Source organism: Neltuma alba, unplaced genomic scaffold, assembly GCF_004799145.2.
Source record: "Neltuma alba isolate B1F8T4 unplaced genomic scaffold, ASM479914v2 tig00010372_pilon, whole genome shotgun sequence".
Classification (NCBI taxonomy): domain Eukaryota; kingdom Viridiplantae; phylum Streptophyta; class Magnoliopsida; order Fabales; family Fabaceae; genus Neltuma; species Neltuma alba.
The window spans coordinates 323,308-347,760 of NW_021635277.1; the positions used below are offsets into that span (position 1 = coordinate 323,308).

At 34.0% G+C, this 24,453-nt stretch overlaps 1 protein-coding gene and 1 pseudogene across 1 annotated transcript; both read left to right on the forward strand.

Moving 5' to 3' along the window:
* The first annotated feature begins 2,111 nt into the window (after window positions 1–2,111).
* Window positions 2,112–4,653, forward strand: LOC114756133 (benzyl alcohol O-benzoyltransferase-like). The gene is made up of 2 exons (XM_028945050.1): window positions 2,112–2,606; window positions 3,637–4,653. Exons 1-2 carry the CDS (start codon window positions 2,151–2,153, stop codon window positions 4,519–4,521), a joined length of 1,341 nt encoding a protein of 446 aa, XP_028800883.1. The 5' UTR covers window positions 2,112–2,150; the 3' UTR covers window positions 4,522–4,653.
* Window positions 4,654–7,010: 2,357 nt separating this feature from the next.
* LOC114756113 (benzyl alcohol O-benzoyltransferase-like) lies at window positions 7,011–10,907 on the forward strand (annotated as a pseudogene).
* The last annotated feature ends 13,546 nt before the right edge of the window (window positions 10,908–24,453 follow it).

Sequence of the window (24,453 nt, forward strand, 5' to 3'; positions counted from 1 at the left end):
CTAACAATTTTAGAGTTAAATGACTAAACATGTAGTTCTTAAAAATTGCAGAGGTCAGATTAAAACTTTGTATAAAATTAAAGGATTAAATATATATTTTAGCTTTTCACATATAATTCACTCTCATGACATAGGTACGAGAAGTGATTTTAAATAAATTTGTGCTGTGAACTAAATATATGAGAAGGATTTTTCTTGTAAAACATAAAATTCTCAAACTAACACTTATTAGTAATAGTAAATCACTTGTAGTTTTTCACAACATGGTGAGTTAAGATTCAAATCATTGTTAAAAAAAGTGCTTATATTTAGGATATGTTTAGCTCAATGAGAGGAAGGGGAGGGGAGGGATTTTAATGGAGGGAATGGGAGGGGAAGGGAGTGGAAGGATTTTAATATTATCTTGTTTGGATTTATAAAAAAAAAGAGGGGAGGGGAGGGAAAAATATTTTAATATGGACAATTTTGCTCTTATTTTATTTAAGGCGTAGGCATAATAGTCACAACATGACAATATAGACATAATGATCACAACATGACAAAATATGGGCATAATAGTTATAATATGACAAAATATTGCCATTTCCCTTCAAATCTTCCCAATTTTAGAGGGGAGGTTGAGGAGGGGAAGGGAGGGGAAATTTTTAAAAAATTTTTCCTTTCCTTCTAAAATTTGTGTGTTGCCAAACAAGGGGAAATGATTAAAATTCCTCCCCTTCCCTCCCAAATCACTCATGCCAAAGTGTTTGAAAGTGTTTCAAATAAAATATGTGTATGTGTGAAATAGTGACCACACAGCAGGGTGAGGACGTCAACAAATCAAGCCATGCAAACGCGGTACCCAGATACGACAGGCTTCTTCCATACGCTGGTCCCAAACGACAGGCTTCTTCCATACGCTGGTCCCAAACGACAGGCTTCTTCCATACGCGGCCATGCGGGGAGGGCCACATCACATAGTGACGCGATGACTGACAGGGGCTTGCTGGCTTCTGCACAGCCACACCATTTCTACAAATTCTTTCTAAACAAAGAAAAAAAAAACTAAGATATATCCATCACTTTAAAATATTTTTTCAGGTATATTTAATACTTTAAAGTATTTTTTAATGCATCTAATATCTCAAAATATTTTTTTGTGTGTCCACCACCTTGAAGTGTTTTTTTTTACCTTAGTGTCGGATGCACCAAAAAATATTTTCAAGTCACTTTGAGGTACTAGATGCACATAAAATATATTTTAGGATGCTTAATGCACTACAAAATATTTTAGGATGTTGGATGTATCTTAGGCCAAAAAAGAATATTATTTTACACTCCATTTAAGGTACTTAATTACGTTGAAATAATTAAATTGTCTTGCGTTCACACTCTCGTATGCATAATTTGTAGCGCAATTTAAATTACAAAGTAAATATTATATTAAGAATAGGAGGTATAGCACAATCAACAAACATAGAACACATCAAATGCAGCCAACCAGTAATTAAACAAGCTAATTAAATCACGAGTTATTAGTGTACAATAATAATAATCCAATTAAAAACTACTCAATTTATTTGTCAACTCCACAAAGACCACACAAATAAGAAATATCTAGAAATAACGATGCTAAGAATTAATGCTAATAAAGAGGACACTCTGGGACGGCGGGGAAGGCGATGAAATTAATAATGCAGGTGCGAAAGGACCTCTGGCTGTACGTACGTTCTTCAGTTCACACCTCACCCTCTTGCTATAATGAGTAATGACACTCCTTTACACACGTCGCTTTCTCTCTTCTCCGATTTCTATATTTGAATCACCAATAAGACAAATACTAGCGATTTCATAACTTCTGGTTAAAAAAATAAGTTATGGATATTTAAATCATATAAATTAAAAATTAGTTCAAATTTAATAAATATGTAAGAAATTTATTTTTTCCCCCCTCAAAATATGCCCGCCTCGCTCATAGAGAGGATAAGTGAGAGAGGAGAAGTGGGTGTATAAAAATATGAAAGAATGTATAGAAAAATATCAATTCGATTTTTTCATTATCCCATCCGCCGTTATAAATATTGCCACCTCGCTCAAAAATAAACTCATCAAACATACAATAAAACTCTCACTCTGATCTCCTCCCTTTGTGATTTTGTTCGTGTCATAATATGGCTCCTCCTGAAGCACTTTCCGGCGACGGAGCCTTTACTGTGCGGCGGCACCAACCTGAACTGGTGTCCCCGGCGAAGCCCACCCCTCGTGAATTGAAACCGCTCTCCGACATAGATGACCAAGATGGTTTACGATTTCAGATACCATTTATGCACTTCTACAGTCACAAAGCTTCCATGAAAGGGAAGGACCCAGCTCAAGTGATAAAGAAGGCACTTTCTGAAGCTCTGGTATTTTACTACCCGTTTGCAGGTCGACTGAGAGAAGGAGATGGACGGAAGCTTATGGTGGATTGTAATGGAGAAGGAGTGATGTTTACTGAAGCCGATGCTGATTTTAGTCTTCACCAATTCGGTGACACTCTTCAGCCTCCATTCCCATATTTTGATGAGTTGCTTTATAACGTTCCTGGTTCTCAAGGAGTTCTCAGCACTCCCCTCTTAATCATCCAGGTCTTGAATTTTCCCCTATACTTTGGTTTTCTACATATATATCCTCCTTGCCATTATGAAATAAGGAAAATGAATCCGCTCGGTATTCGTTATTATAGCTTCACGATTTTTAAGCAGTTATATGTGCTAACTTTCAATTAGGTTCATATGCACAGTTTTTAAAATTATAGTCATTATTCACTATATTTTATTAAGGTTAAAGTATACTTTTAGTTTTTTAATTTTACATAAGGTTTTATTTTGGTTCTTAACTTTAAAAAGTAAATTTTTAGTATATAACTCTAAACCTGTTAAAAAATGATAATCTTGAGTTATTGAATGTTGATAAAACATTACTAAATGCTAACATATTAACTTTAATATTCAAAACAACCATAATTGTTATAAAAAATCATCATTTAAAGCTAACAATTTTAGGATTAAAAGATTAAAAGTATACTTTTTAAAATTAAGGAATCAAACTGAAACCTTACATAGAGTCAAAAGATCAAATGCATAATTTGGTCTTTTATTAATTAGAACTGATGTTGATGATAACTAAGGGAGCTATGAATTTTCATAAAATACAAAATAAAGGGAAAAAAATTTTAAAATAAAATTTATTTAGGAAAAATGATGAAAAAAGAAGCTGAAAATTTGTAAATGTCAAATAAAGAATGTAAACAAAAATTTGTTGTCAAAATTAAAATTACTAAACTTAATTTGAGATTTAATAATTTTCAGCTTCTGTTTATGTCATTCTCCCATTTATTTACTATCAACATACGAATAAAAAATTATTATGCTTGTAATTCAGGTGTATGTTAAGTGAGAATCATGTCATCAACTACTAATATTGTTTTTCTTAAAAATTAACGAATTACTTACGACTATAGGAACAAAACGCCTATAGTTGAGAAAAGTGAAAGAACCTAATAAAAATTATAAATACTTACTTAAAATTACGTAAAATTACAGAAGGTTGTGTATTAAATTTTCCTGCAAAAAATGATGAATAGTTATATTTAAGCACATGGTCATATTATCATAGGTGACACGCCTCAAGTGTGGCGGATTCATCTTGGCCTACCGCCTAAATCACACCATGAGTGACGGTGCCGGTATAGTCCAATTCCTAAACGCCGTGGCGGAGATTGCCGGCGGAGCACGTGGACCGTCGGTTGTTCCGGTGTGGCGGAGGGAGCTTCTATCAGCAAGAGACCCGCCTCAAATTACTTGCACGCATCGTGAATACGAGCAAATCTCTAATAACTACGATCCAATATGGACCCAAGAGAGCATCGCTCACCACTCTCTCTTCCTTGGACCCAAAAAGCTGGAAGCCATCCGTCAATTGTTTTCCCATTATAATAATGGTCAATACACTACTAGGTTTGAAGCTCTCACGGCTTTCCTATGGCGTTGTCGTACTAAAGCATTGCAATTAGAACCCTCTCAAGAGGTTCGCTTTATGTGCGTCAGTAATCTAAGGGGCAAATCAAAGCCTCAATTGCTACCACTTGGTTACTATGGCAATGGTTTTGTGTACCCAGCTGCAGTCACAACCGCAGGGAAGCTCTGTGAAAATTCATTTGGGTATGCCTTAGAGTTAGTGAAGAAGGCCAAAGCTGAGGCCACGGTGGAGTATATGCAATCTGTGGCTGATCTTATGGTCACTAAAGGACGACCCTGCTTCATTAAACCCCGAACATGGATGGTGTCGGATACGTCGCGTCTCGGTTTTAGGGATGTGGATTTCGGGTGGGGTAAGGCGGTGTACGGTGGACCGGCGACGACCGAAGTTGGTGACTTTCAGGGGGTAAGCTATTACGTTGGATGTCAGAATGCAAAAGGAGAGGAAGGTATAGTTGTGCCATGCTCCTTGCCGCTCAGTGCTATGAAGAGGTTCGTTCACGAAGTGGATCAATGGATCTAGTTTCGGCACTCATCACTTTGATAAGTATTACAAGCTCATTAGATTTATATCATCCATATCTCATTTGGTCCAGATTTGATTTTTTTTAATTTTTATTTGTTCAAAATACTTATTTTAATATGTATAGAATCTCTATTTAAAAATAATTAATTAAAGATTTTAAATATGGACCATTCAAATCAAATATAGATAGTCCAGATCCGATGAGCTTAGAGTGCTCATCAAAATGATGAGCACTAAAACTTGTTCTGTGTAACACCTCACTTTTATATACTAATAGGATCATTTTAACGTCTGTGAATCACTAATGCCAGGTTTCCGTCCTGGGAAAAGATAGTGATTTTTTTTTTCTTTAACATTGGAATCCGTTGATCAAATATTTCAAACCTTCAGATAACTGATGAGTGATCCAATATCAACCCTGCTTTCAACTTAATCTATTATCACCTAAAATAATTTCATACTATACAATCTTATAATATTATATTAAAAAAATAAAGCAACGCTCTTGGTTGAGCGCATATACGTGCACCTGGCAATGCTCACTTTCTTCTTCTAGAGGATACAAAATAATATTTCCATAGAGCAAGTAAAGTTACTTGCCCATATATTTTGCTATACAATTTACAGAATTATAACAGGTATCTCTGCTCTTCAACCAGCCCACCTTCTTCTTAAATAACCTCCTTGTCCTTCGGGCTACTAGCTTTCACTGTTCATCATAAATTGGAGGGTGAGATTCGAACGAATCCCCGTAGTAGTAATTTCCATCAAACAAATGTGCAGATTACATAAAGCATGCAAAACAAGCCAAAGTGGAACATAACCTTGCAAGCTAATGCAATTAAACATTTATGCGCAATGACAGATAGACAAGTTGAATAAATAATGCGCAAATAATTGGCAATCACTGCCCCATGTCTATCAGCTACACGTGATCACGGCTAAATAATCCATGCAAGGAATTAAGGATTACATGTTCTCATGCTTTAGAAAAGCAATATGGCACAAACAGACATGCAGCAATCATACACAAGTGTAAGGTAGGAAAGAACTACTACCTGAACCTTCTGCTTCAAAATCAAACCTTACTTGTTTCCTTTCTCTTAGCTTCTTCGGTGGGCTTTTGCAGATATCAAAACCTATTATTTTAGTAAGGGTAGGTTAATGCTTGATCCAACTAAAATTCATAAATTAGAAATCTCTCTTAAATCCCAATCCTTTTTCAATCTCCACCCTTACTTAATAGTTGGTCATCCTGGATAATTTTTCTTATTTAATACATTTAATATGGAGAGTTTCTCTCTTTATCTCAACCCAAATAGTTACTTTTCTTAGTAACTGATCATCTTGGTCAAAAATAATATATTATATTCACCATTCGATCATATAACAAATTAACTTGCATAATCATCACTTATCATTCAAAACCTTAAGAACAAACCATACATGGTTCTCCTCCTAGTAAATTTTGAGTATCAAGGTTCTAAAACCACACTCTTATTTATTTATTTATTTAGACAGCATTTCCACATCAACTCTAGGCTTCCAAAGTCAATTCTTCATATCACCACTAAACAGCTGCGCATCATTATTCTTTATATTCCTAATCATTCCTTCCATTAAACTCCAACTCTCCCACTCACACTTGAATCCCAATAAATTTTTTACCCTCAACTCAAAATCCTTATTTCAACATCTTGTTTCAATTGCTAACTTAAATCTGGAAATTTTCATGTTGGAGAACAATATTTAAAATAACTAGCTTAGAATCTTTAAACTTAAATTCCATATTTACAGCTCACACACCACTACTTCCTTCTTTCTCATATATCTCTCGCTACTCACATTCCAGCTCCCATGGTCACACTCAAGCAATTATATAAATATATAAAACCCAAACTCAACCCCATTCAGCAGCAAAATCATCATCTTTCTTCATTCCATTTAAAACCCGATACATCCATGTATAAACATACATCTCCGCCACTTTAGTTTCTAAAATTTCAGTCCCATGACAACAACATTAATCAACATATCAGAGACATCAAAAATGGGAAGACCCGTAACCTCCCGTCACTAAATCAACCAGAAGATATATACTTATATGTACATATAACACAGGTCCATAAGCTAAACTTTATTCTGCTACAGATTGTGTATACATATAATATTATATTATATTCTTCCTAACTTACAGAACCTGAAGCTACAAGTATCGAAACTATATATATATATATATATATCAGTTCGGTCTCCACTCAAACAAGAAACGAAATCAGCATGCAGCGACAAACCTCTGTTTTTCTGCAACCAAAACAGAGAAGGAAAACAGCACATGAAAACTCAAAAACCAGCACCATATACTTCAATATTGCTATATAACATGAACCCACCAATCCTTCTCTCCTTTCCTTAACTTTCTCTCACTAAACCCAACTTCTACCTTCATCAACACCTCAAACAGCCCCTATTTAACGACAATAAAGATGCGAGAAGGATTAGAGAGCTCACCTGGAATGTTTGATCGGTTTGCATGCACTGGATACTATCTCCGGTCACTCCTCCAACTCCACCAGGTCAGTTTCTTCCGTGCTCTCCTTCTCTCACTCTCCGTCTCTACCTCTCTTTTCTTTCAGCGTTGCAGAATGAAGTGAAAAAGTAGGGTAGGATCGGTCTGGAAGTTAAAGAGGCAGAACACGTGGATGACCAGCTGATAATTGAGGGAGTGAATCAGGTGGCAAACAAAGAAGGCAGCACGTGTACTACATGGTTGCTGAGTCATTTTGCCCTCCTAAATAATTATTCCTCCAATCCTATTCCTTCTCCTATTTTTTTGAAATATAAGATATATCCAGAAATTAAACCAAAATATCATAAATGGATTTTTCTTATCCATTAGCTTCTTTGACCCATAAAATAATTTTCCTAAGAATTTCAGGTTAAAAGTCCATTTCTGACTATTTTTCTGAAATTTTCCAAGAAAATAGCTCTTAATTTCATAAATTAATCCTTAATCCATTTTAAGGATTTTATGCCTCAAATAACTTCTTTTATGAGTCCACATAAGATAATTTCCCTAAAGTTTTCTAGTTAATTAGAAACCTCTAAGTATTTTCTAAGACAATAACCCATTTTGCTATGAAAATAGCTTTAAAATCATTTAAGCCACTTTTTGGGGAATGAACTTTTCCAAAATATTTCTAAACCTTGAAAAAATCAATATTCCATAATTTTCCCCAATTGTGATTGAGCTATTAAATAATTTTAATGAGCTTTCTTTTTTTTGCTCATCCTGAGTCAGAAAATTTGGGATGTTACATTCTGTGAATCAACTAGTTGGGGAACTTGAACAACTATGAAGCTTCTAACTTACTATGTTACTGTGCATGCTTTACTTTGATTTTTAGCTCGTAATTATGGTTGGTTTGGCTATAGATCTCTTTCGTTCCGGGTCCTATTTGAGTCAATAGTGGGAAGAACCTTACACACTTCAAACCTATGCATATCATACTTGAGTATATATAAATATATTCTCTGTTACCAGCATATGAGTCTGTTATGTAATCTCAAAATTTGTATTCCTCACCCGAGTTCAACCAACCAGGCATATCTGAAGTAATTTGTTATGAATCAAAGGGATAAATGAATTTTATTGTGTCTAGCTAGCTTAACGAATTTTAAGCTTCACCTAACTGAGAACTTGATTTAGCAGCTCTTTCCAAAAGGCGTGAATGTAAATAAAAAACATCTCCATTGTCTAGCTAGCTTAACGAATTTTAAGCTATGTTTCTTCTCATCTCCAAATTTAAAAAATCTAGATGTAAAAAACATTAAAATTAAAATTAAAAATTTGAAAATCCAACTATCATTTTTTTTGGGGGAAGTTTTTCTACATTCTATGGGTACTCAATGGATGCAGTTCAAAGCATATCTGAAATCAAGTAGCACATACATGATTCCAGAAGTACCAAATGGGTTTGCATAGCTATTTTTGGCTGGCACATGTTGTTGCGGTCAACCGGTTATGGATTCTTAAGATGACATCTGAAACTTAATTTCTAAATATCATCTCTGCCTTTTATCAAGGTCTCGCTTGCCCCTTCTTCAAAAAGAAACAAGCACATATATGATTATTATATTTTAGTTTGCCGGCTGCATTTAATGTCTTTACGTTAGCATATATCTCAACCCCTTGAATAATATAACGAACATTAGAATTACAATTGAGAACCCTAAAAGAATATTAATATCAAAATAAATATCTCATCAAATTGTAATTGTAAATATATCTAAAATTTGAAATTTCAGTGGCAATCATGTCTTTATTTTACATTTATATTCTTCTGGGATACTTAATTTTCGTTCGCCCTTAGTCCTTTAATATAATGTGCCTATCACTTAATTATTGAGAATTGCAGGAAAAGCCGATACTAACAAGAAAAGAAAAAGGCACTAGATTATTGAGAATATAAATTATTATTATTATTATGTACATATATAGTTTAATTTATATCACTTAATTAGCTTTTGCAGTGTGTAATTTAAGTAGTTGTTATCTGTTACACTTTGGTTCTTGATTCTATTTGACTGCATATGTTGGTTTTGTGAATACTGCAATGAGGGGGCTGCCTATTTAAAATGAAAAATAGCTTTACGTGATGGTCATTAAGTAAAATTGTCACATATTCCTATGAAATACGTGACAGTTATGAGGAACAAAGCATCATGTACAAATACCCATATAATTCACGTAGCCTTACCAGAAAACTTAAATATATAACTTTTTGGGACGTGGAACTGTTAGGTATTTTATGTGACTGTTATTTTGGCAAGAGAATATATTAAGAAGGACCCCATATTTTAAGGATTTTAAAATCTATAACTGTACCTGCGTCGAAATACTTTAATTGTCTTCGGTTCACACTTTACACTCTCTTGCTATATTCACAACAATCCTTTTGCTTTCTCTCTTGTCCCTCCTCTTTATTTGAATCACAAAGACAGCAAACATTAGCGATTTCATAACTTCTATGTACAAAAAGTACAAGCTATAAATAATCCATTTATATAAATTAAAATATTAACTAAAATTAGTTAAATATAATAAATATGTAAGAAATTTATTTTTTGTTTAATTTTCTTTCGAAATATGTCATGGATAAAAAGATACGTATATTAATTATGAATAAAAAAAAGTATTAAATTCATATATGTTCAAAGTGTCGCTTAGAAAAGGGTAAGAATTATTCAAAGAATCATAATTTATTAAATATTGATACCTCAACTCACAAATAAACCCAACTCATCAAAACAAACATAATTGTTAATAACAATCTCAGTGTCCTCCCTTTGCACTCTTGTTTGTGTCACAACATGACTCCACCTGAAGCATTATCCGGTGGCGTACGTACTCTTTACTGCGCGGCGGTGCCAACCAAAGCTGGTGGCTCCAGCGAAGCCCACCCCTCGTGAATTGAAACCGCTCTCCGACACAGACGACCAGGATGGTTTAATTTACGTGATACAGCTTTTACGGTCACAAAGCTTCCACGAAAGGAGAGGATCCAGCTCGAGTCATCCAGAACGCACTGGGCCTAGGCTCTGGTGTTTTACTTGCAGGTCGACTCAGGGAAGGAGCCCGGACGCAAGCCTATGGTGGATTGTAATGAAGAAGGAGCTTGATGTTTATTGAAGCCGATACCGATATCAGTCTTCTTCAATTCGGTGACCCTCTTCAACCTCCATTCCCAAATTTTGATGACCTTCTTTATAATGTTCCTGATTCTGAAGGACTTCTCAATTATCCCCTCCTAATCATTCAGGTCTTCATTTTTGCCCATGACTTTGATTTCAGCTATCTAGGCCCGTTGCTTATATCAGTCTCGTGTGTGTGTGGGGGGGGGGGGTTGGGGTGGAGAGATTACACCAAAGACTTTGATTTGATTATTTCGTTGATGTTTTTTGTCCTCTTGAGAAGTAAATTTTAATAGCTATTTTCTTTTAGTCAATTACCAAATAATTGTTGTAAATAACCTAAAATAAGGGCCTGTTACATTTCTTTAAATAACTATGAAATTTGTACGAAGTTGTTGTTATTGTGGACAGCTTAATTCGTTAATAAAATAGTTAATTAGAGATACAACTAATTGGTCTTAAATATAAGACTCCTTCCCAATATTTATCTATTTTGTCCCAAGTAATACAACTGTGCTGGTATTGTCCACCGATTCCTAAACGCCATGGCAGAGATCGCCGGAGGTGCAAGTTAACTGTCCATTGCTCCGGTATGGCAGAGAGAGCTTCTATTAGCAAGAGACCCACCTCGAATTACTTGCACGCATCGTGAGTACGAGCAAGTCCCCAATAACAATGATCCAATATGAACCCAAGAAAGCATCGTTAGAAAGGGTAATAGTGTTATTAGTTAACTGAAATAGGTTCTATATAAAAGAGTATAATGTGATGTTGTAGAGGGTGTAGGATGTGTTATCCTCACCAATAAGAGGGAGGATAACTTGGGTCTCCCTCCTAGTCCCAATAGTTTTGGGTTGTTAGTTAATCTTTCAAGTAAGGGATTTAGTTAATCCTAAGAGAGTTTTTGTATTTTGTTCATCAATAATGACAATTAGTTTTTTTTTTTTTTTAATTCTCATTGCCTAACATGATATCATGAGCTCTGGTTGTTTTGGGCCTGAATTGTTGAAGTTGGTTCTGTTGCTTCCTTTGTAACCCAGTAGCCGTCAAATCCTCCTTTAGAGGCTGCTCCAGTTGCTGTCAAAGCTGCACCCGTCACCGTGGAAGCCACCTGCAAAGAAATCTCAGAGTGTCATCATAGTCTGTTGGCAGAGCACGGTGATTCTTTGGCTTTGTCGCTGCAACTCCTCTACAAAAGAACCAGCAACTCACATTATCTGGAAGATCCGAGAGCCATAATGAGGTCGCTGCTACACTAGCATCGGTGATGCGCACTTCAATCGTCTTTGCTTTTCTGTCACTTCGCACAGGAGAGAAGGATTGAGGCTGTCAAAGATTAACAGACAAAATGGGTCGCAAGATTCTGGCAAGCGAGGGCCAGCGTACCTAGTTGTGAAATCAAGAAACGGTTGGTGAGATTGATGTTCTACGGAAGGGATCAGATTATAGGTTGCCAAATTCTTGATTGAATTCAGTTCGTTCACAATATTGTTCTTCCCTGCTCGCTAGATGGTTTCCCACCTGTGTTCTTCACTCACCGCTGCAAAGTTGTTCTTCTTGTTCCCTCTATTCACCATCAAGGCTTCTCAGTTTTCTAGTTTGATGTTCAAGATCCGTTCATGCCTTAAGAGAAAGTTCTTGAGAGCTCAAGGACCTAAAGGTATTCACAATTTACATGCAGACCAAGAAGCAGAATTTGGTTGCCTCTCTCACTGGCAGTTCCGCCATCGATGGTGCCGGGGTATGATTGGGTGTTGCTGAGAAGATGTGTTAGCCGGCAGGGACGCATGTGTGTTTCTCATTAACTTGTGGCAGTGAAGTGATTCCTCCAATCAACCAGCAAGACCCACGGCACCTACAAGTTCTTCAATCCGCCATTGTTGCGGTCTCCGGAGGGAGATCTTGGAACTTGGCTAACATGCAACAGGCGAAATGCCCTGTGTTAGTATGGGGAAATTCATGGCCAGTTTGATAATCTCATTGAGTTGTTTTGGTTATGCGTTCACTCTTTTTCCTCTGGATGACCAATCTGAGAACCAAGTTCTTGATGCCATCCAAAGAAGGACATGTTCCTCTGCTTGACATGTGCTCTTATGTTTGGAGTCGAAGTTTTTTTTTGAATGGATCCTGATACAGAGAAAGCAAATTGCTAAAGCTAAAGGACGCACTCCTTCTCATTTGCTTGACTTCATCTTCTCACCATGAAAACATTGTCAGGAAACAAAAGAACTGTAGAGATTCAGAAGCAAAAGACTTTCTGCATTAGATACTCTCGGTTGTAGCGTGTTACCATTCTCATGGGAGATCTGAAACCACAGCATATACTCATTAATTTTCGTAATCATTTGTTCATGCTTGCGGACTTTGGATTGACCCGCAGCACGTTTCAAGATTTTAATACCTCTTCCCCATGACATCAACAGCTTTGCAGTACATGACACCTGAAGTCCTACTTGGTTTCAATGCATGTTCATTGGGAGCTGATCAGTTACAAAAAGCACATGACACTACTGGGTTCCACAGAGTTGCTCTTTATATTTGAAGTATTTGGGTTGCCTTAGTGATCCGGAAACAATTGGAATGATAGGGGCAAATATTGAAGATTTCAAGTGCATGATTGATTACGATTTAAAGGAAGAGAATGGTTGAAGAAGTAGGACAGGAGACTTGCAGGAAAATCGAATCCAGCATGTTGGCTGGATGTTGAGAAGATTTCCAAAAGTTGTATAGGACAAGTTCCTGCATCTATTTCATTAATTCTTTCGAGGAGGCAGAAAAGTACAAGGCATAGGATGAGGAAGTGAAGAAGAATATGGTTCGGCGAGGCAGACAAATTGTGGACAAATGACATGTGGCACAAGATGTTGAAATTGAAGTTGATAGGGGGCGGATTAGTTGGCATTAATTCTTGGGAGCAAGCCAATTATGCAAGTGGAAACATTATCTTAACTTGCAGATTCAAGCATGTATGAAGAAAATCAACAAGTGGAAAGTAGAGTGCTTGAAGATATCATGTTATTTTTCACATCGAATTTGTATACCCATCTTTTGCTTGTGTTTGGCAAGTTGATCACTCTTAGAGGTGTTCAACTTGAGAGGGACATTTTAGAAATGGTTATAGTGTTATTAGCTAACTGAAATAGGCTCTATATAAAAAGGTCTAATGTGATGTTGTAGAGTGTGTAGGATGTGTTATCCTCACCAATGAGAGGGAGAATAACTTGGGTCTCTCTCCTTAGTCCTAATAGTTTTGGGTTGTTAGTTAATCTTTCAAGTGAGGGATTTGGTTAATCATAAGAGGGTTTTTGTACTTTGTTCATCAATAATGACACTTAGTATTTTTTTCATTCTCATTAGTTAACTAGCATCGTTCACCAAAGTTTCTTCTTTGGACCCAAAAGGTTAGAAAGCAGCCGTCAAATGATTTCCCATTATAATAATGTTCAACACACTACTAGGTCTGAAGCTCTCACGGCTTTCCTATGGCGTTGTCGTACTAAAGCATTGCAATTAGAACCCTCTCAAGAGGTTCGCTTTATGTGCATTAGTAATGTAAGGGGCAAATCAAAGCCTCCATTACTACCACCCGGTTACTATGGCAATGGTTTTGTGTACCCAGCTGCAGTCACAACCGCAGGGAAGCTCTGTGAAAATTCATTTGGGTATGCCTTAGAGTTGGTGAAGAAGGCCAAAGCTGAGGCCACGGTGGAGTATATGCAATCTGTGGCTGTTCTTATGGTCACTGAAACCCTGCTTCACTATGCCTGGAACATGGATTGTGTTGAATGCTTCTCATCTCGGGTTTAGGGATGTGGATTTCGGGTGGATAAGGCGGTGTATGGTGGCCGGCAATGGCCGGAGCCGGTCCCTTTCCCGGGGTAAGCTATCATGTTTCGTGTCAGAATGCAAAAGGAGAAGAAGGCATTGTTGTTCCATACTACTTGCCGCTCAATGCCACGAAGAAGTTCATTCGAGATATAGAGCTTCCAAAAATAATCCAGCATTGCTTGTAGCTCCTGTATAATTTTGCTTGGTTTGCTTATAGATCTTTTTCGTTTCGGATCCCTTGTTTTTAATGAAGCTGACTTAGGGTCGATGTCATTTGTGATCAAGTCGAGATGTGTGTGCTGTTTTGCTGTTGTCTGTTTTTCTATGTGTGTTTGGATAAGATCATGTATGAATTAGTTAGTGACACTAATTTATATAAACACTACTATTTTAGTTCAAAATATAAGATAAACTTGATCTATTTATGTTTATTAAGAAATTAAATAAAATCAGTTTAAAACAAAAATATGTCAGGCATGTATTTTTTTCATATCTACTTTTATTAATGAAGAAAATAAATAAAAGATATAATAAATAAATCAAAAGGGAAAGAGAATATATGAGGGTAAATTTGAAAAAAAAAACTTCTTAAATGCTTAGACAAAGGTAAATATTATCTTATAAAAAAACTAAGCCCATCTAACAAAGTTTAGCTTTTTTTTTTTTTTTTTTGATAACAAGAGGAAACCTTAACAACTCCTTACATGGCTGTTGTCAGCACACAGCCGCTCAATATCCAGCACTCTATTTATTTGCTGAGGAGGGTTCTGTAGAATATACACGCTTGGCATCGCCCCAAGACCGAGCTTTGCTAACAGATCAGCAGCTTGGTTACAGCTACGAGGTGCATATGAAAGCTTCACGTTCTACTCCCTAGTCAACAATGCTCAGCCCTCTCTGATTATCACATAGTCATCATGAAGCTCGTTGGGGTCCTCCGAGAGTAGTTCAACGGCACTAGTAGCGTCAGACTCAAGTATGACATTTCTATAACCTTCATCCCATGCCACTTTCAGTCCATGTAAGCATGCTTGTAGCTCAGCTGTTAGTGCATCACCCTGCCCGATATGAAAGATAAAGCCACGAAGAAATTCGCCCCGCATGTTCCGAAGAAGGCCACCACAAGCACTAATGTTTTTGTCAGGTGAGTAGGCACCGTCGATGTTCACTTTGATCCAGTTATCGTCCGGAGGTCTCCATCTTTCTTCCCTATTGCTGCATTTTACGCCCTCTATAGAAGTTCCACGTAAGTGTCTCTGGATCTCGTGCATAGAACTTAATATGGCTTTCGAGTTTGCGATGATTGCTTCATTACGCAGCTCTTTTCCTTCAAATATGATCAGATTGCGACGTCTCCATAGCCACCAGCATACAACTGCAAAGAGAGAACCCCACTCTTTCTCATTATGATTTCTACAATTCAGATTCCATCTGAGCCAGTCAGAGGAACCAAGGGAGCAAAACTTCTTCCAGGTTGATGCGTTAACCAATCCTTTCCAAAGGAGCCAAGTATTGGTGCAGTCCTGAAGAACGTGTAGTATGTCTTCCACGCCATTATGACATATCGGGCATTGATCATCCATACTTAGACCCCGTCTATGTCTCGCAGCATTCGTGAGGAGGCTTTTGCGGGAGGCTAGCCAGAAAAAAGTTCTACAACGTTGGGGAATTGCTAGCTTCCATATTCATTTCCAGTGTGGATCTGAATCTGCAATCTCCGGGCTAAGATTGTCGTAGGCCGACTTTACGGAAAATAATCCATTACAATCCTATTTCCACTTCACAGTATTGTCAGCCAGACACTCAATACGAGCAGCCACCCTCTCCCACGTGGCTTTGATGCCAGCCCAAATTTTAGAGCCTCCCTGTTTTGGATCTATTTTGGGAATTAAATCATCGCCGCATCGGTACTTATCACGAAGGACCTTGACCCAAAAATCATCTATGCATTTAACAAGTCTCCATCCTAGTTTCATGAGGAGAGCTTGGTTTTGAAGCTTTGTATGTCGAAGTCCTAGCCCTCCTTTGGATTTAGGTTGACAGACCGCATCCCAAGCCACTAACGGCATTTTCCGGTGTTCTGCTGAATTGCCCCAAAGGAATCCTCGGTTGAGCTTGTCTAGTGTCTTGCACGTTGGTAACGGTACAAGCGAGGTTTGCATGGTGTAATTAGGGATGGCAGACATGACTGATGATATCAATGTTGTTCTTCCTACGAGAGAGAGAGCACCTGTCTTCCACTTGGAGAGTCTGGTTTTGACTTTATCCACAACACTCTGGAAAGATCCCTTGTTGACGCATGTGGTGTAGATTAACACCCAGATATTTTTCAAGATCTGAAGTTTGAGTGAAACCCAACCTACCATTAATTTCTAAGCATCTATTATGATTTATGTTTGTGGAGAAGAAAATGAGAGTCTTTGAGTGGTTTACCTTCAGCCCAGTTTAGCTTATATTTTGAACTGGATGGAGTAATAATTTATCTTCCATCTTACTCTAAACATATGGATTAAATAACTAATGAATATTAAGTATATTACTTAATTTAATTATTTGCAGTATATATATGTTTTTTTTAAAAAATTACTTCTTACTCTATTGACAGAATTGCACACTCGTTATGTACAATTAGTATGAAAAAATAATTATAAACTTAGAAGACACTAAATTTAGAATTTTTTTTCCGACCGAACACTAAATTTAGATTGTATGTTTAATTTTATTTTGGCCGAAGATTTTATGTTTAATTAGAAAAAACAAATTTAGGAATGGTTTGAGGAGGTGTTTGAATTATCTTTTTAAAAATAATTATACAATATATAAAGTAAATAGGTAAAACGAGTTAAAGCAGCATCTAGACTGTCCTATCATCCCTTCCTAAATACTCATCTAATTTTAAATATAAGATCCTTTTTGTAGTATAAATTACACTATAAAAAAAGTCTTATATTTATGATCAGAGGAGTAGTTAACATACATACAGGCCATATATCTTGACCTGACCCGCTTCATCAATAATTGCATGGATATATCGTATTATGTGCATGAAATTTGACTTGATAAAAAAAAAGGAAAAAAATCTAAAATTGTTATATTCTGATCCAGGCACTGGGCTAAGAAGCTTTTTTTAACATTATTATGCCAAAAAAAAATTAACTCTTTTATTTTGGTTTTAACTCATGATAGCAATTTATCTGAAAATAACGAGTCTTAATTGTGAAGTGACAAGTCTGAAGTTTGAATTAACAACATATTTTTTTTCTTGATACATCACATGTGAAATAACATATAAATCAATTGAAAATGAGAACACTTCATCTGAGAATAACAAGTCTTGATTGTGAAATAATAAGTTTTGAGTTGGGATTAACAACATGTTAATTAATTAGAAAATAATAAGGGCTCCAACAAGGACAGGCAAAAGCCAACCAACCACCGTCAGTGGCCAATGGCCGGTCGCCGTTAAGGGCTCTGATAAGGGCTCCAAACATTTTTAGAATATAATAAAGGAGTATTTGTGTAATTTTTCTTGAATTTCACAATTTATATTTGATTTTACTTTTTTTATTTTAAAGTGTTAGGTACTTGAATTAAAATCAGTTATTAAAAGCACCCTCTCAACGATTAAAAAAAAAATTTAAGCGCACAAAAAAAATTTTAAGGATAAAAAATGACTGGTTTAGAATTTCTGGGATTAAATTAGAATGAACTCAAATTTCATATAACTCAAATTTACTCTACGTGTCAATTTCAAATTGCTTAAGTTTAAGTAGGATTGTATGAGTAATTTTCTTATATTGTAGGTACTCATAGTGACGTCACCTTTGCCATGTCATTTGTTGCTTCGCATGGTTGTTAATTGCATCCACACCGCTTAATTTCAGAAGCAACGCCAATTTGAAATTTCACAATCACGAGAGCAGAGACGCCGAAAATAATGCTGAGCCACAATTATATCCACATGAAAAGTAAAAGCGACACAGACCACAATTAATCTAATAAATTAGTACTCTGTGAAAAAATTACAATAAAATCTCACTTAAAACAATTAAATATAAAAATGTCTCTTAAAATTATCAAATTATTCTGAAGTCTTAAAAGACTTTATTATAAGAGATTTTATTTATTTAATTACTAAATTGTTCTTATTTTTTTAAAGTATGTATTGATAACTGAAAGTGCAGTTATTAACAACTTAAGATGTAATGATTAACAACTATCACGGCAATTATTAATAACATATTTTCTCAGTGCATTATAAAAATATAAGGCATGAGTTATCAATATCTGTCGCGATAGTTATTAATTACTCCTCCGGTCCTTATTATAAGACCCAATTTGACTTTTTATTTGGTCCTAATTATAAGACCCAATCCATTTTGTCTCTTATATTTATGCATTTTTTTCCAAGATAATCCTTCTAATAATGATAGTTTTAGCCAATATACTTAATTAGCAAGGATATTTTAGGAATGACAACACTTATTTATTATAAATAACCAACTTAACTTACTTCCTTAATCTCCTCAAATAAGTCAATTGGGTCTTATAATTAGGACCGGAGGAGTATTACACTTTAAGTTGTTTCGCCACTAAAAGTCAATTTTGTTTTGGTAAAGGGTTCATCAGATATGTGTGTGTGTTGTGCATGGTTGGTTTGATTATAGATCCTTGTCCTTTCTCCTGTCAGGGCCCTTGGCTGAATCGGGTCAGTATCCATGTTATTGTTATCTGGGTAAAAATTAAACTATAATTTTAAAAGTTATTTTATAATATATGAGAAAAGTTTTGTCTCAATTTCAGTAAAAACATTTATTAAATTATTTTTTTGCATATACCAAATACCTACCGAGTCTACTTAAATACACGTGTGTATTGTTTGTCTGTTTTTCTTTTAAATCCGTGCTGGTGCACATATTGTCTGTGTTATTATTTATTAGAGTAAAATGCTCTGGTCATATTTTTGTTTTCGCTTGATTATTTATATAGACTTATCTTCTATTTTAAAACTATATAATTTAGTCCAAATCATTAACATCAGTTAAAAGAATATTTTGTAAATATTCTTGAAGTATATTTTTTAATTAAAAACCATATTAGAATAAATCTTGTTTACTATTCTATCTCTTATTTATGCTAAATCTCTAATTTATCTTTTAATTTTATACTTATTAATGATTTATTTAATATTTTTACTAAAATTAGACAAAATTTAGGTAACTTCAAATTTGAACAAACAACTTGATCAAAAATTTGAGTAATTTGTTTAACAAAGATATGTTTTAAGAAATATATTTAAAAATTTTAATTATATAATATCAAGATATGATTCTCGAAATTATATCCTTTTATGACTTTATAACTTAATTGAAAATACATATATATATATATGTTTGAAAATATTTTTAATCAATATATATTTAAAAGATTGCATTACAAATAAATGTTAATAAATAAATGATATTAAATATTTAGATTTATTGAAAAATAAAATTTATGTTTATAAAATTAATTAAGTTTGTAATATGGTCACAATCTTTAATAAAAATATTAAACTATATGTCAAAATTATCTTGAATAAGAATACATTATATGTGATTAAATGATATTTATTAAGTAATATTTGTGTTAAGGAAGGGCATTTTGGTCAGAATAATGAGTTAAAATTATGATGCTATGATCAATTAACGGCTTGGTGGATAAAAGTTGAATATCAAATTAAAAGAAAAATTTATGCAACTTATATTTTGATTTTAACGAATGTCCATATAGGTTTTCAAAATAAAAGAAAGCTCCCAATAATTTAGTTTATATAGAAATGAGGTTGACGTATTTTACTATATTTATTAATGTATAAGCACTATTTTATTTTACTGATCTAGTCATATTTATAAGTTATTTCTAAAATATTTCACACAAATTAAAAAATAAATTTTATTAACTCATTTAAAATTTAACAATTTTTTAATTTGGAAAACTAATTTGGATGTCCTTGTACTTTTTATCAGTTTGGAATCAAGTCTTTATGGTTTTTTTTCCTCTTTTTATTAGATCCTTTACTTTTCTCCGGTCGATTAATCCTTACCGTTAAATAACACAAACACTGTTATAACTTTCTGTCAACATCTCCTCCTACCCCGCCGTTCTCGCGCCCTCACCGATATGAGTAGTGTTAGCTCGTCGATCAAACTCGTGAAAACACCTTGAATTCCAGCTGCGTCCCACTTGTTCATATGATATATTTCCCCACTTCCACTTTCTTCCTTTTTCTTTTTCTTTTTTTAACTGATCTGCACAAGTCTCTCTCCCTTTAAGCTGTTTGTTAAATTGAATCTATGCTAGTTATAGAATTTATCTTTACTTTATTGTTGGATTTAGTTTATTTTTCATTTGTTCCTCAATTTTCTGCGATCCTCTTATCTCAAATTTGCTTCCCCTTAGTCTGGACTCTGAATATTCTATCTTAGCAATTCAAGCTCAAAGAAATGAACTTTGTACGAAACCCCATTTTAAGGTTCTTTGCTTTTTTTCTCTTTTCTACTTCGCCTTCATTCCCTGTGTTCCCACCCTACCCCTGTGAGCTATATGGACATGACTTAGGAACACGTTCGGGGGGTTGAGGAGAAGATTTAACGGAAAGTTGTAACGGTGTTTGTTATATTTAACTGTAGGGATTAATGGACCTAATAGGAGAAAGTTAAAGATCTAACAAAAAGGAAAAAAATTTACTAGGATCTGATTCCAAATTGATGATAAAAACTATAAGGACCGTCAAATTAGTTTTTCCTTTTATTAGTATACCTTATACCTCTTGATACCTAATGAGAACAATAATAGTATAATAATAAGTGAAGGGTAAAATTATTCAATTCATATAAAAAAAATTTCTTCCTCTACCCCATAAATAGGGCAAAAATTTCTTCTCACTTCCTTATAAATAAAACTAGATGAGTATGTCCTTAGTGTGATTCCTTTTGTAATTGCGCTCAACCCTAACCCATTTGGAAGTAATTAATATATATAATATTCTAGGCTAAAATATATTTTTAGTCCTTTAATTTTATATAAAATGCTACTTCAAAGAGTATATTTTTAGTCATTTAACTATAAAACCATTAACAAAAAATGATGTCATTGAGATTTTGAATGCTAATAAATTATTTTCAAATGCTAACATATTAAATTTAATTTTTAAAATAATCATTATAGTTGTAAAAAAAATATCATTTAAAACTAACAATTTTAGAGTTAAATGACTAAAAATGTACTTCTTAAAAATTGCAGAGGTCAGATTAAAACTTTGTATAAAATTAAAGGATTAAATATATATTTTGGCTTTTGACATATAATTCACTCTCATGACATAGGTACGAGAAGTGATTTTAAATAAATTTGTGCTGTGAACTAAATATATGAGATGGATTTTTTCTTGTAAAACATAAAATTCTCAAACTAACACTTATTAGTAATAGTAATCACCTGTAGTTTTTCACAACATGGTAAGCTAAGATTCAAATCACTGTTAAAAAAAATGCTTACATTTAGTGTTTGAAAGTGTCTCAAATAAAATGTGTGTGCGCGTAAAATAGTGACCACACAGCAGGGTGAGGACGTCAACAAATCAAGCCATGCAAACGCGGTACACACATACGTTGGTCCCAAACGACAGGCTTTTTCCATACGCGGCCATGCGGGGAGGACCACATCACATAGTGACGCGATGACTGACAGGGGCTTGCTGGCTTCTGCACAGCCACACCATTTCTACAAATTCTTTTAAACAAAGAGGGAAAAAAAAAACTAAGATATATCCAGCACTTCAAAATATTTTTTCAGGTATATTTAATACTTTAAAGTATTTTTTAATGTATCTAGCATATCAAAATATTTTTATGTGTGTTCACCACCTTGAAGTGTTTTTTTTGCCTTAGTGCAGGATGCACGAAAAAATATTTTCAAGTGACTTTGAGGTAGTAGATGCACATAAAAAATATTTTAGGATACTGAATGCCCTACAAAATATTTTAAGATATTGGATGTATCTTAGGCCAAAAAAGAATATTATTTTACACTCCATTGAAGGTACTTAATTACGTGGAAATAATTAAATTGTCTTGCGTTCACACTCTCATATACATAATTTGTAGCGCAATTTAAATTACAAAGTAAATATTATATTAAGAATAGGAGGTATAGCACAATCAACAAACATAGAACACATCAAATGCAGCCAACCAGTAATTAAACAAGCTAATTAAATCACGAGTTATTAGTGTACAATAATAATAATCCAATTAAAAACTACTCAGTTTATTTGTCAATTCTTATCTAATTAAGCCACATAGACCACACAAATAAGAAATATCTAGAAATAACGATACTAAGAATTAATGACAATAAAGAGGACACTCTGGGACGGTGGGAAAGGCGATGAAATCAATAATGCAGCTGCGAAAGGACCTCATACGTATTTCAAATATTCGACAAACCACATAACTTTGGCTGTACGTACGTTCTTCAGTTCACACCTCACACTCTTGCTATTATGACACTCCTTTTCACACGTCGCTTTCTCTCATTCTCTATTTGAATCACTAAGACAAATACTAACGATTTCATAACTTCTGGTTAAAAAAATAAGTTATAAATATTTAAATCATATAAATTAAAAATTAGTTCAAATTTAATAAGTATGTCAGAAATTTATTCTTTTTTCCCCCTCAAAATATGCCCTCGCTCATAGAGAGGATAAGTGAGAGAGGAGAAGTGGGTGTATAAAAATATGAAAGAATGTATAGAAAAAAGTACATATAATTAATTATAAAATAAAAAATGTATTAAATTCATATATGTTCAAAGTGTAGCTTAGAAAAGGATGAGAATTATTCAAAAAATTATAATTTATAAAAAAGAAAAATGATAAACAAAGATTGTAAAAGTTGTAAAATCTCAAATCAGGCATTTTCATAAAAATATGCTGTTATTTGCAAGTCAATTTTTGTTAAAATTTATTAAAGTGTTGTGATAAATCTTGATTTGAAAATGTATCATTTTTACGGTCTTTATTTATTATTCTAATTTTACAAAAAGTATTGGAGGGGATTTTAAGGATGTAGGATGCTGTCCTTTTTTTTGTATCAACTCTATCGAGTTCATAATTCAAAGACAATTAATGCGAAGAAAATGACGGGCGAACATCTCTTCCCACTCAAGCTCAATGATCGTATTTCTTTTAGGCTAGATTCCTAGAAATTCCCTAGATATGCCAAAAATAAAAAAGATTCCTAGAAATTTCCTCCCCTATTTTTTCAGGTGCAGTTAGTGTCTTCAAATATTTTATAGTGTAAATTTGTCTTTGAAGTACTTTTTTCATGAATAATTGTGCTGTTAAAATGTTCTTGGAAGCAATCTTAAGCTTGCCCATAATTCTGTAAAATATCCACACACAAAAAAATAAAGGTATATTTAGTATTCTAAAATATTTTTTTAATAGCATTCAATATTTTTAAATAAATTTTTATTCAATTTTTCCTTAAAATATCTTTTTTTAGTTAATGTTTTTATTACTCCTTTTTTTTCTTCATATTTTCAGTGTTCATCTTCCATATTTTTAGTACTTGTTCTTAACATTTTCAATGAGATGTTTTCCAAATTTTTTTAGTGGTTATTTTAAATATTTGCGATACTTATCTTTCATGTTTTTACCTACAATCTTTAATTACTTTCTTTTTTTCGGGTGATATAATCTTTAATTACTTTCAGGACGTAAAAACTCCGTGGAAGCTTTTCAGTTTTTCAATAATAAGCTTACATATTTTCAATCCTCGTTTTACGAGCTTTTAATACTATTCAAAAAATTGAATAATTGAACATTGAAAATGTTACCTATGAGTACGAAAAATTGAACAAAAAAATTAATTTAGAAATACTTTAAAGGAAAAACTGAGCAAAAAAAATTATATTGGGTGTTGAGTGCTATATTGGTACTAAAAAAACATTTTAAGATGTTGAATGTAAAGTTAAAAGTGAGATTAAAATTACTCTTGAAAAATACTTTAAGAACAAAACTACTTTTAATTTTTAAAAATATGTTTTTAGAACATAATTGTACCACAAATATTTTCAAAATTGTGAACGCCTATGAAAAAGATATTTCACCGCGTTAATTTAACAAGACAGGAGACTCGGGACGCGTTCACAAGCTGAAATGCTAGTACTAAACGACAACACACACACACACATATATTTGGTTTTGTTTTTCTTGGAGAATTGTGCAGAGGCAAATTATCACAAATTCACAGCCACAAACAACAATTCGATTTTTTCATTATCCCATCCGCCGTTATAAATATTGCCACCTCGCTCAAAAATAAACTCATCAAACGTACAATAAAACTCTCACTCTGA